General features: G+C 34.0%; 1 protein-coding gene across 1 annotated transcript in view; it reads right to left on the bottom strand.

Annotated features, from left to right (window-relative positions):
* Nucleotides 1-13,731, bottom strand: part of Dnah12 (dynein axonemal heavy chain 12) — a 267,252-nt gene that overhangs the window by 213,361 nt on the left and 40,160 nt on the right. The window contains exons 16-18 of the mRNA XM_048801012.1: nucleotides 13,238-13,372; nucleotides 12,624-12,817; nucleotides 8,814-9,057 (exon numbers count right to left, since the gene is read on the bottom strand). Coding sequence (XP_048656969.1) covers nucleotides 8,814-9,057; nucleotides 12,624-12,817; nucleotides 13,238-13,372 — 573 coding nt within the window. The remainder of the gene's footprint in view (nucleotides 1-8,813; nucleotides 9,058-12,623; nucleotides 12,818-13,237; nucleotides 13,373-13,731) is intronic.

The raw sequence follows: 13,731 nt of genomic DNA, 5'->3' as shown, positions 1-13,731 counted from the left end.
ATGCCTAAGAAAACAAGTATTAATAATAGCAAAAAGGAAATATACCATATGACTATAAATAGGAAAATTAATAAATTAAGTAAGAAATATTCTATAGTAGTTGAAAAGAAAGGAAATATAATTTTGAATTGAGTATGGTGATATATACCTGTATTCCCAGCTACTCAGGTGACTAAGGCAGGAGAATAGCAAGTTCAAGCCCACCTGGGCAACTCAAAAAGACTGTCTCAAAATAAAAAGAGTTGAGGATGAAGCTCAGTGGTAGAGTGCTTGCCTAATGTCTGTGAGGCTCTGAATTCAACCCCTCGTATATACTGGGAAAAAACACAGTGTTCCATTTTTTAAAAAATCAATTTATACAAAACTGCTTATGGATGGCATATTTATTAAATTCAAATTTGGGGCTGGGGCTGGGGCTCAGCAGTAGAGTGCTTGCATTGCACGTGTAAGGCCCTGGGTTCAATTCTCACACCATATAAAAATAAATAAACAAAATAAAGGTATTATGTCCGTCTACAACTAAAATATATATTAAAATTCAAATTTGATTAAAACAAAAAAGCAAAGGAATTTGAAACATAAAACTTATGATACATTTAACTCTAAGAGGAATTAAAGGGATAAAATAGGGAAGGAATCACAGAAGGAAAACAACAGTATTAGTAACCTGACTCTAAAGAAGAGGAAAGGATTCATGGGTGCTCATTTTCTTACTGTACTTCATAACTTAAACACATTAAATATATACTGTGTTAAGGGGCAAGGATAAGTAAGAAATGGTTCTTGCACATCAAGGAGAATAAAATATAGTGAGAAAAATAGATTTTGGACAACTACTCCAAAGGTGGTAGAACAAAGAAATCATTAAAAAAAATTAAAATAAGATATATAAGATAATACAAGTGTTGAGAAGAAAGAGTGCTTATTTGTCCCTCTTCCCAATCCAAAGCCTTAAAAATCACACTGTTATTCTGATCTACCTCCTTAAAATAAAATTCACCTTACCTGTTCTCCAAATGAAAAAAATTAATTGCTTCAGGCCCTATTTTTCTCACAGGATACTGATATCCTCTACTTAGGAATTTCTTTATTCTATGAATCAAACATTATTACCCTATGTACATATGTAACTATATTACCAGTGGGGTTCTACATTATGTATGACCAGAAAAAGAAGAAATTATACTCCATTATATATGACATATCACAGTGCATTATATTACTGTCTCATATAACTAACTAAAACAAATTTTTAAAATTTTTTTTAATGATTTCTTTGTTCTACAACCTTTGGAGTAGTTGTCCAAAATCTATTTTTCTCACTATATTGTATTCTCCTTGATGTGCAAGAACCATTTCTTACTTATCCTTGCCCCTTAACACATAAAAAATACTCCTCTCAGTGATGGTCAAATATTTTCTGAATTTTATTTTATTTGTATCAATTCTGTACTGCAAACAATGTTCAATTTCACTAATGAAATTATTAGATATGGTCGAAAGTCAATTTGAGAGACCTGGCAAAAACTAAAAACAACAACAACAAAAAACCCATACTACATTATTAGACCTTATTTAATGTCAATATCCAAGCCAAGTTGGCAAAAGAATTAAAACCAAGAATCAACAAATGGGATGGATTCAAACTAAAAAGTTTTTTCTCAGCAAAAGAAATAATCAGTGAGGTGAACAGGGAGCCTACATCCTGGGAGAAAATTTTTACCCCTCACACATCAGAAAGAGCACTAATCTCTAGGTTATATAAAGAACTCAACAAGCTAAGCACCAAAAAACCCAAATAATCCAATCATTAAATGGGCCAAGGACCCGAACAGACACTTCTCAGAAGAGGATATACAATCAATCAACAAATATATGAAAAAATGCTCACCATCTCTAGCAATCAGAGAAATGCAAATCAAAACTAATATATCATCTCACTCCAGTCAGAATGGCAGCTATTATGAAGGCAAACAATAACAAGTGTTGGTGAGGATGTGGGGAAAAAGGTACACTCATATATTGCTGGTGGGACTGCAAATTGGTGCAGCCAATTTGGAAAGCAGAATAGAGATTCCTTAGAATACTGGGAATGGAACCACCATTTGACCCAGCTATTCCTCCTCTCAGACTATACCCAAAGGACTTAAAAACAGCATACTACAGGGACACAGCCACATCAATGTTTATAGCAGCACAATTCACAATAGCTAAACTGTGGCGCCAACTAGATGTCCTTCAGTGAATGAATGGGTAAAAAAAAAGTGGCATTTATACACAATGGAATATTACTCCGCACTAAAAAAGAACAAAATCATGGCATTTGCAGGTAAATGGATGATGTTGGAGAAGATAATACTAAGTGAAGTTAGCCAATCCCCAAAAAACAAATGCCAAATGTTTTCTCTATTATAAGGGGGGTGACTCATAGTGGGGTAGGGAGGGAGAGCTTGGGAGGATTAGATTAAATCTAGATAGGGAAGAGGGGTGGGAGGGAAAGGGAGGAGGAAGGGGATTAGCAAGGATGGTGGAATGTGATGGTCATCATTATACAAAATACATGTATGAAGATTTGAATTTGGGGCCAAAATACCTTATATACAAACAGAGATATGAAAAATTGTGGTGTATATATATTATAATGCAAAAAAAAATCAAGTACATGTATAATGGCTATAATTGGCGTGAACATACTTTATATACAGAGATAGAAAAAATTGTGCTCTCTGTGTGTAAAAGGATTGTAATGCATTCCACTGTTGTCGTGTATTTAAATAAATAAGAAAATTTTAAACAATTTTGTTTTAAAAAATGAGAACTATATCTGGGTGCAGTGGCACACTCCTTTAATCTCAGTGACTTGGGAGGCTGAGACAGGAGAATTCCATTTGAGACCAGCCTTAAAAAGTTAACAAGGCTGTAAGCAACTTAGTGAGACACTATTCTCAAAATGAAAAAATAAAAATGACTGCCTCAGTGGTTAAGTGCCTCTGAGTTCAATCTCTGAAAGAGAGAGAGAACTATATCACTCCTCAGTATTTATCCTAAAGAATGAAAGTCATCATACTATAGTGATACAATTCACAATAGCCAAACTATGGAACCATCCTAGGTGTCCATCAATAGATGGATGAATAAAAGAAAACGTGGTTTATATACCACAAATTATGTCATTTGCAGGAAAATGGATGGAACTAGAGACCATTATATCCAGGGAAATATGCCAACTAACAAGGTCAAAGGTCATATTTTTCTCCCATATATGGACACTAGAGAAGAAGGGAAAAAAAAGTGGGGGTGGGAGGAACAGAAATCGCATGAAAATGAAAACCGGCTAAATTATATTGGTACATTGTGTGCATGTGTGAATATCTAAAAAAACAAATCCCATCATTATGTATAATTATCATGTACCAATTAAAAAATGTGGAAAAAAATGAGAACTAATGAGTAAGGTTGCAAGATACAAGATCAATACACAAAAATCAATTATATTTCTATGAGCTAATAATAAGCAATCCAAAATTAAAAGTAGGGAAAATTCTCACACATCATATCATCAAGAAGAATAAAATACTTATGAATAAATTTAATGAAAGAAGGGCAAAACTTAGCAGGACAAAATGGCAACACTCGTAATCCCAAACATTTGGGAAGCTGAGGCAGGAAGATGACAAGTTAAAGGCCAGCCTGGGTAATTTAACAAGACCTTGTCTCAAAGTAACAAAGTCTGTGGATATGGCTCACTGGTAGAGCATCCTTGAGCTCAATGTCCCAGTACTTCTAAAAATAAAGAATTAAAGTGGGCTGGGATTGTGGTTCAGTGGAAGAGCACTTGCCTAGCATATACAAGGCCCTGGGTTCAATCCTCAGCACCACATAAAAATAAATAAATAAAATAAATATATTGTGTCCAACTACAACTAAAAAATAAACATTCAAGATTAAAAAGTAGGGTAGGGGGGATAGTAGAGGATAGGAAAGGCAGCAGAATACAACAGACACTAGTATGGCAATATGTAAATCAATGGATGTGTAACTGATGTGATTCTGCAATCTGTATATGGGGTAAAAATGGGAGTTCATAACCCACTTGAATCAAAGTGTGAAATATGATATATCAAGAACTATGTAATGTTTTGAACAACCAACAATAAAAAATTTTTAAAAAAAAGAGTTAGTGGATTTAGCATTTTATATCAGACTTAATGTAGTTCAAAATTTAGAAAATTCTTCATATAAACCAGCATAACTAAATTGGGAGGTAAAAATGGAATAGTAATAAAAAGCGTGGGCTTCAATCAGATGAAACAAGGTTCAAATCTAAATTTTGACTTTTATGATTTTGTGACCTTGGACATGCTTCATTTTCTTCATTTCTGGATTAAAAAAAATAATACCTGTGATAATGTAGGTAAAATATTTAATTGCTTTCGATACATGGCATGTACTTTCTTAATGAAGGGTAGCTTTTTATTATTATTATCCCAGATTCTGTTAAATAACTAATAAGAATTGCTATTCACTTTGGAGAGCTATATTTTTTTCTGTGTGGTTTTTTTTATTATTGGTTGTTCAAAACATTACAAAGCTCTTGACATATCATATTTCACACATTTGATTCAAGTGGGTTATGAACAACCAACAATAAAAATTTAAAAAAAGATTAAAAAGTACAGACTTATAAGTAAAAATTACAAATAATTGTTTAAAATTAAAGAAGACCTGATTAAATAGAAAGACACCCCATGTGCACATAAAATAGACTGGGGATATAGCTCAGTGATAAAACACCCCTGGGTTCAGTCTTTGTGAACCCCTGGGTTCACAAAGGTCACATATGATTTCATTTATATAAAATAATAGAATAAACAAATTCATAGAGAAAGTGGATTAGTAGCATCCATGGCCAAGGAGGAGGAAGGAATGGAGAGTAACTGCTAACATTTGTTGGTTTAGTTTTTAGAACAATGAAGATATTCAACAAGTAGATGACAGTGATGGCTGCACAACACTGTGACCTTTTTAAAAACCAGTGACTACATATTTTAAGAAGGTGGATTTTAGGGTATGTGAATTATATCTCAATAAAACCATTATAAAAAATACTAGCCAATAAAAAAGAAAAACGGGCTCAGGATGTGGCTCAAGTGGTAGTGCGCTGGCCTGACATGCATGAGGCACTGGGTTTGATCCTCAGCACCACATAAAAGAAAATAAAGAGATTGTGTCCACCTAAAACTAAGAAATAAGTATTTTTTAAAAAGAAAAGAGAAAAAACAGCAAACTACTGGTAAAATTGCAATGATAAGCATGTAACAATTTTTTCAAACATGAAAGCAGTCAACAAACCTTACTCTATTTCAATTTTCCTTCCATCATTGAGTACTATATAGCACACACTAGGATACTAGTACCAAATTTTTAAATTTTCAACAGGTGTTACCAAAATTTATTTAAAACCTGGGGCAGGGTAGGAAGTAGTGGTTGTCCTTATGATTTAAAGACTACTCTATTCAATTCACTGTTTACTATTTACTAAAGGTCACAGACTATACAATTACATGTTTACTTTTGTCTGGCAGAGATGCAAAAAATTTCTGTCAATTATAAAAGATACCTCCAGATGTTATGTTTCATTACCCTATATGACATTACTTGCTTTTGTGTCAATACTAGCAATTTTTATTTAACATTCAGTTATTAAATTATCTATAAATACTCATCTCTTCAAATGCTTTTTGAACTAGCCTTACCAACTTCTAGATTCTCTCAAAATATTAGACACATCTCATTTTTGTATGAGTTATGTTTCTATTTCATGTAAATAATAATTTAATAAGCTTTTAAAATTGGAGGACTATAAGCTAGTAACTTTATTTTTTAGTTGTAGATGGACATAATACCTTTATTTTATTATTTTTATGTGGTACTGAGGATGAAACCTAGTGCCTCATACATCTGAGGCAAACGCTCTGCCACTGAGCCACAATTCCAGCCCTATTTTATTTATTTTTATGTGGTGCTGAAGATTATACCTAGTGCTTCACATGTGCTAGGCCAGCACTCTACCACTGAGCTACAACCCCAACCCCATTAGTAAACTTTTTATTTTGCTTGATAAGAACATCATATTTTTGTTTTTAGTTCAAATTCATTCCCTTTTTATACAATGTCCAAGTGACCCTTACATAATTTGCTATTCAATAAAAGAAAACTTGTTCAAATAAGGTAACATAAGAATTTTCCAGGTAACTGTTTATAATCCAGAAGCAATATCAATAAATCCTTAGGAAGCCAATACATGGACTTTACACTTTTGTCAAGGACCAGTTGCTCTGGATTGAATATTCCTAGTTCTTTTAATGTTGGTCTAACTCCCTGGATGACATACGGAGTAGATTTTCTTATGAGCTTTGTCCTTAACAAACTCTAGGATGTGAACAGCACTAGCAAATCATTCAACCATCTGCATCAATGATTTGGAAGGTTCACTCCCTTTGTATACTTGTAGCTAGTTGTTATAGTCTTTTATATTTATCAAGTATTCTTATATGAAGGGACAGATTTCAATGGCTTTAACAGGAAAGAAATAAAAAACAGATTTCATAATAAAATCAAGTTTTCTGGATTCAGCTTTGATTCTGCTTCCAAATATTTTAATTTTTCTTCATTAGTACTTGATGATGAGAATAGTTCTACCAGGTATTTCTTGAGTTATTCTTAAGACTCAGTGTCTATTGGTCAACAACTTCTAGAATAAAACCCTTTTTTTTCCTCCTAAGTATTTTTGCAAACACTAAAAATTTTAAATGTATTCATCCTGAAAAAAATAGTTAAAATGTTATTCAAAATTTGGATTATACTGAATTAATGACAGACTGCTTCTTTTTGTTTTTGCTATTTTTTCGGTAAGTGGCCCTCCAAAGGCCCATGTGTTTTGTTCCCAGCCTGTAGTGCTATTGGTAGATGATAGAACCTTTAAGATGTAGGGCCTGGTTGAAAGTTTGTCCCTGGCTCATAGTTTGTTCTCTCCCTCTTCCTTCCTCCTTCTCCCCCTCCCTCCACCTTCTCTCCTTCTCCTCTCTTCTTTCTCTCTCTCCCTTCCTCCTCCCTCTCACTGTTTTCCGGACATAAAGCAAGAAGCTTGTTCTGCCTGCTTCACCACTGACCCAAAAGCAATGGGGTCAACCAACTATTAACTGAAACCTCTGAAACTATGAACCAAAATAAACCTTAATTGTTTTAAGTTGATTATCTCAGATATTTTGTTACAGTAATGAAAGCTAACAGTTTTATTATAGTAAATTATAAACAGTTGCAAAATCTTCCTGTTTTCCAGCTACTGATTTGATGTCATGTTCAGAAGGCAATATGTCATATAGGTCTGAGCAATCATCTTCTGCCTTTCTTGGGCCAAAGAAACCATTTTGCCAACATGTTGCCTCATCTGGCTTTATATGTATGTTTTCTTCAACCAGCTCCAATGGAACTACTATTCACCACTTAATCAGTCTTTTCTATACACCACCCTTGACAGTGCTAATTCATGATGAGAGACTGGAATATGAAACTGAGATACTAAAATGTCAAACACACAATAAATTTTAATTGAAAATATGAGAAGGGTTGGGCACCAGGGCCCATACCTATAATCCCAACAGCTCAGGAGGCTGAGGCAGGAGGATTGTAAATTCAAAAGCAGCCTCATCAACTCACCCAGGTCCTAAGCAACTTAGCAAGACTTGTTTCTAAACAACAACAACAACAAAATTTAAATAAGGTTGGGAATATGGCTCAGTGATCAAGGACCCTGAGTTCAGTCTCTGGTTAAAAAAAAAAATCCCAAGAGGGGAAAATGTCCCTTCACCACTTCCTCCCAAAAGTGATCCCTCATTTCTCATAATATCCATGTCCAGAATAGAAGACAGGATTGAGTCAGAGCTTGACCAAGAGGTTGATGCAGAAAAGAAACTTTGAAAATCTTACTGTTTTCTGATTATTTATCCTCAATGCCATCCTCAGTCTGTATTCCTTTGATTACAATTAATAGAGATGCAATCCACTGATCAAAGAAGGTAGGGAAGCTGGGCATGCTGGCTTACACCTGTAATCCCAGTGGCTTGGGAGGCTGAGACAGGAGGATCTCAAGTTCAAAGCCAGCCTCAGCAAAAGTGAGGCACTAAGCAACTCAGTGAGACACTTTCTCTAATAAAAATACAAAATTGGGCTAGGGATGTGGCTCAGTGGTTTAGTGCCCTTGAGTTCAATTCCCAGTACCAACCCTCACCCCCAGCAAAAAAAAGAAGGTAGAGAAATAGGGGCAGGAGAAAGACACTATTAGCTTGCGTTCAAAGTGAGATGAGACAAAAATAAATGACTCAAGTATCTATCCTGGAGCCTAAAGAAGTGAGCATAATCAGGTCTCTTTATTTCCTCTTTTCTCTAATATCAATGTCATTCTCTCAAGCCAGCCCTATGGCTGGCTACAGGGATCTCACAACTCATACCTTCACAACTTATAAAGAAAAAGAGGCTCCTTTTCCAGAGTCAGTTCAAAAATTCCAAAGAGAACTCTGACCCAGTTTGGGTTTCAGGCTTATTCCTGAACCAATTATTATGGCCAGAGAGATGATTAGAATTAATCTTGAGTTACATGACTGCCAAGGGTAAGACTGGCTAGATGCTGACCAATCTCATTTTATACATAACTACGTAAAATCAGAGGATGGATTTTATTTATTTTATATAATATGCAACACAAAGTTGAGAAGACATTATAATATTAAATGCCATATTAAATATGTTTATACCTTAAAAACCTTTATCTGCTCCATTACTGTAGAGCACATGATGATTGTAGGATTATCTTTTGGTTCTTCTTCAGGTTTCTCTTCTATCAGAGATTGTTTCCTTGCTGCCTTTCTTTTTTCTTGTAATTCTTTCTTTTGCTTCATTTGGAAAAATTTCAATGTCTTAAAAATCTCCCGGGAAAACTCTTCTACATCAGCTTCCATGCTTTCTCCATTGAGGTCCAAAAACCCTCCATCCATCCAGCTGAATTGAAAAAGAAAAAATACTATTAAACTTAGACTTTTGGATCATGAGAGGCCTTAGACAGCCTTTAGGCTAGACCCCTCATTTTGGGGTTTTTTTGGGGGGGATATTGATGGACCTTTATTTTATTCATTTATTTATATGTAGTGCTGAGAATCGAACCCAGTGTGTCACACATGCTGGGCAAGTGCTCTACCACTGAGCCACAAATCCAGCCTCTAGATCCCTCATTTTTTTAAAATTCATTTTTACTGGGGATGGGTTGTAGATCAGTGGTAGAATACTTGTCTAGCACATGTGAGCACTGAATTCAATCCTCGCACCACATTAAATACATTCATACATACATAAATGTGTTGTGTCCATGTACAACTAAAATTGTTTTTAAAAATTATAATTATACATAACAGTGGGATTCAATCTGATATATTTATACATGCACATAGCAAAATTTGGTCTGCTTTATTTCCCATACCTTTACTCCTTCACCTTCTCCTTCTCCCAATTTCCTTTTACTACTCTACTGATCTCTCTTCTATTTTCATGAAGTCCCTCTTCTTTCCCTTTTTCTCTCATGAGAGAATACATACAACATTTGGCTATCTGAGTCTAGATCTCACTCAGTATGATATTCTCCAGTTTCAACCATTTTCCTGAAAATGACAATTTCATTTTTCTTTATGGCTAAGTAAAACTCAATTGCATATATATGTCACATTTTCTTTATGCATCCATCTGTTGATAGACACCTAGGCTGGTCCCTTCACACTTGGCTATTGTGAATAATTCTGCTATAGAGATATGCATGTATCACTGTGATATACTGACTTTAATTCTTTTGGATAAATATCAAGGAGTGGTATAGCTGGCTCATATACTGGTTCCATTCCTAGTCTTTTGAGAAACCTCCATATGGATCTCCATAGTGGTTGTATTTATAATTCCACCAACAGTATACAAGTTCCTTTTCCCCTCACAACCTCACCAATATTTATTATTTGTATTCTTGATTATTGCTCTTCTAAATGGAGACAAAATCTCACTTTGCATTCCTTGATTGCTAAGATGTTGAATATTTTTTTCACATATTTGTTGGCCATTTGTATATCTTCTTTTGAGAAATGTCTGTTGTTTAATTCATCTATGCATTTATTGATTGGGTTTTATATGCATTTTTGTGTATGTTAAGTTTTTTGAATTCTTTATGTATTTTGGATATGAATCCTCTGTCAGAAAAGTAGCTGGCAAAGATTTTCTCCTGATCTGTACGCTCTTTCTTCATATTCTCAATTGCTTCCTTTGCTGTGCAGAAGCCTTTTAACTTAACATAACATTTATTATTTCTTGGTTTTATTTCCTGAGCTTTAGGGATCTTATTGAATAATAAGTTGATGCCTGTATCTATATGCCAGAGAGTTGATACCCTCTGGCAATTGCATAGTTTCTTGTCTTATTTACAGGTTTCTGATCCACTTTTAGTTGACTTTTAAAACAATTTATTTTTTTTAGTTGTAGTTAGACACAATATCTTTATTTTATTTATTCATATGTGATGCTTAGGATCGAACCCAGGGTCCTGCATGTGCTAGGTAGGCGCTCTGCCACTGAGCCACAACTCCAGCCCTTAGTTGACTTTTATGTAAGGTGAAAGATAGGGATCCAGTTTCATGCCATGTATAAATATTCATTTTTCCTAGTACTATTTGTTAAAAGTCTGTCTTTTTTTCAACATATGTTTTTGACACCTTTGTCAAGGATCAGATGACTGTATCCATGCAGGTTTGTTTCAATATCATCTAGTCTATTCCACTTTCTATATGTCTGTTTTTATGCCAGTGCCATTCAGTTTTCATTATTGTAACTCTGAAGTATAATTTTAAGTTAGGAACTGGGACACTTCTGGCATTGTTCTTATTGTTCTTATTATTCAGAATTGTTTTGGCTATTCTGTAAATTTATTCTTCCATATGAATTTTAGGACTATTTTTATAGGTCTGTGAAAAAATGTCATTAATATCTTACTGGAGATTACTTGAATCTGTATATAACTTTTGGTAATTTAAATTTAATTTTAAATTTAATTTTAATTTTGACTTTAATGACTTTTGGCCATTTTAATATTAATTCTGCTTATCCTAGAACACAGGAGATCTTTCCTTTTTTAGTGTCTTCTTCAATTCTTCAGTGTTCTGTAATTTTCACATAGAGGAATTTTACCTCCTTGATTAGATTTATTTCTAGGTTGTTAAATTTTTGGAAGGTATGGATGAATTGTGTTTTACTAACTTCTTTTTCAGCAGATTTATTATTAGAATATATAAAAGCTATTGATTTTTGTATGTTAACTTTATATCCTGCCACTTTGTTGTATTTATTTAGCAATTCTAACACTCTGGTAGAATTTTTTAGGTTTTCTAAATAGGATCATTTCATCTGCAAATTGTGATAATTTGACTTCTTTCTTTCTTATTTGTACCCTTTTCTCGGTGGCAGGGGCTGGGTCCTGGGGTTTGAATTCAGGGGCACTCGACCATTGAGCTATATCCCCAGCCCTATTTTATATGTTATTTAGAAACAGGGTCTCACTAAGTTGATTAGCACTTCACTTTTGCTGAGGCTAGCTTTGAACTTGCAATCCTCCTGTCTCAGCCTTCTGAACTGCTGGGATTATAGGCGTGTGCCACCATGCCCAGCTTGTACCCTTTTTTATTTCTTTCTCTTAACTTATTTTTCTGGTTGAAATTTTAAGTACTATATTCAATAGTACCATATTGACTCCTCACTTTTGTAAAAGAAACATCTGAGGTGAAAGCTGTTATTAGTTTTTCTCAGTCACAGTAATTAACATCATTGAATTATCTCTTAAAAAGCTCATTGAGAATGCTAAACATAAAAGAGAAAGTGAACTAATAGCCAAGAGAGAGAAACTGATCTTGGAAGTAGAAAAGGAATCACGCCGCATGGAGGAGTTTACAGAATTTGCGGAGTTAGAACGCATGCAACAGGTCTGATTTAATATTTGTGGTAGTAGCTGTAACTACTTTTAACTATACTGCATGTGATAAAACATGTATTAGATTACAGATGGGCAACTAACAGTACCCAAATAAAATGTAGATTTTATCCCACCCATCTAATTTTTTGTGTAAATATAAGTCAAGTTAATTAATTGTAAAATAAAGTGAATTGGGGGTTGGGGTTATGGCTGAGCAGTAGAGCTCTCACCTAGCACACGCGAGACACTGGGTTCAATCCTCAGCACCACACAAAAATAAATAAATAAAATAAAGTCATTGTGTCCAACTACAACTAAAAACTACATATTAAAAAAATTAAGTAAATTGACTCTGGACAACCCAAATGATACTGCAGAAATTATATTGATAAAGTTGGGTGACCCATTAGCATCATTGATACTCTTCCTATATGATACTTGGTTCTCATTAAAATGAACAAATAAATCTTACATTAAATATTTAGCCAAAAGAAAAAAAATAAAAACAACTTATATTTTACATATTCTTATACCTCATTTACTTAGTTTTTATTACATTACTAGAAATTACCGTTTTTCAGTTCGTTGCCATTTCAAAACCAAATTAAAAAACTTCTGATAGGGCTCAATGTTAACTTTTAATTTATCCAGTTCAGGATATTTTGTCAATTCCCACTTGAAAAGTTCCTCTTCTTTATTAATAAACTGCACTGCTTCTTCAGATTCCTGAATGCGTTTCTGTAGTTGTCTTACATCTGTCACATACTGAAAGCAAATAAAATTTTACCTTAAAAAACATCCCAAGTAGCTCAGTGTAGAGTGCTTGCCTCACAAGCACAGGCCCTGGGTTCAATCCCCAGCACCACACACACACACACACACACACACACAAATCCATGTTATAAAAATAAGATCATATATTACAAAGCTTATGTCCTTATATTTATATTAAATATTAACTTCACAACATTACTATGATAAAGAACAGAAAATATGGTTACATCTACTCTACAAATAAAAAATTAAGTCACAAAAAAGATCATGTACACAGTACTGTTCTAGGCCTAAGAGTGAAGTAAATCTTTGTAATAGTAAGCATATTTTTTCTATAATTTTAAATTTATGTTAGTGTCCTTATTAATCTGTGGGTAAACCACAACTACTACCACAAATATTAAATCAGACCTGTTGCATGCGTTCTAACTCCGCAAATTCTGTAAACTCCTCCATGCGGCGTGATTCCTTTTCTACTTCCAAGATCAGTCTCTCTCTCTTGGCTATTAGTTCACTTTCTCTTTTATGTTTAGCATTCTCAATGAGCTTTTTAAGAGATAATTCAATGATGTTAATTACTGTAGTACAAAAAAAGTTTTCAAATAAAAAAAATCCATCAGAGAAAAATAAACAAATAAATATTGTCTATAATGACTGATAAAGAAATGCAAAGAATAAACCACACAGAAGTTATTCAAAATTACATATAAGAGGATGTGAGGGGAAAGGTAAAAAACAAAACAAAACAAGGGAGAGAAATGAATTACAGTAGATGGGGTAGAGAGAGAAGATGGGAGGGGAGGGGGGATAGTAGAGGATACGAAAGGTAGCAGAATACAACAGTCACTAGTATGGCAATATGTAAATCAATGGATGTGTAACTGATGTGATTCTGCAATCTGTGT

This window comes from Marmota marmota, unplaced genomic scaffold, assembly GCF_001458135.2.
Source record: "Marmota marmota marmota unplaced genomic scaffold, marMar, whole genome shotgun sequence".
In the NCBI taxonomy this organism is placed as follows: domain Eukaryota; kingdom Metazoa; phylum Chordata; class Mammalia; order Rodentia; family Sciuridae; genus Marmota; species Marmota marmota.
The sequence above is the reverse complement of the archived record's forward strand: the minus strand, read 5'-3'. Positions and strand labels throughout refer to the sequence as shown.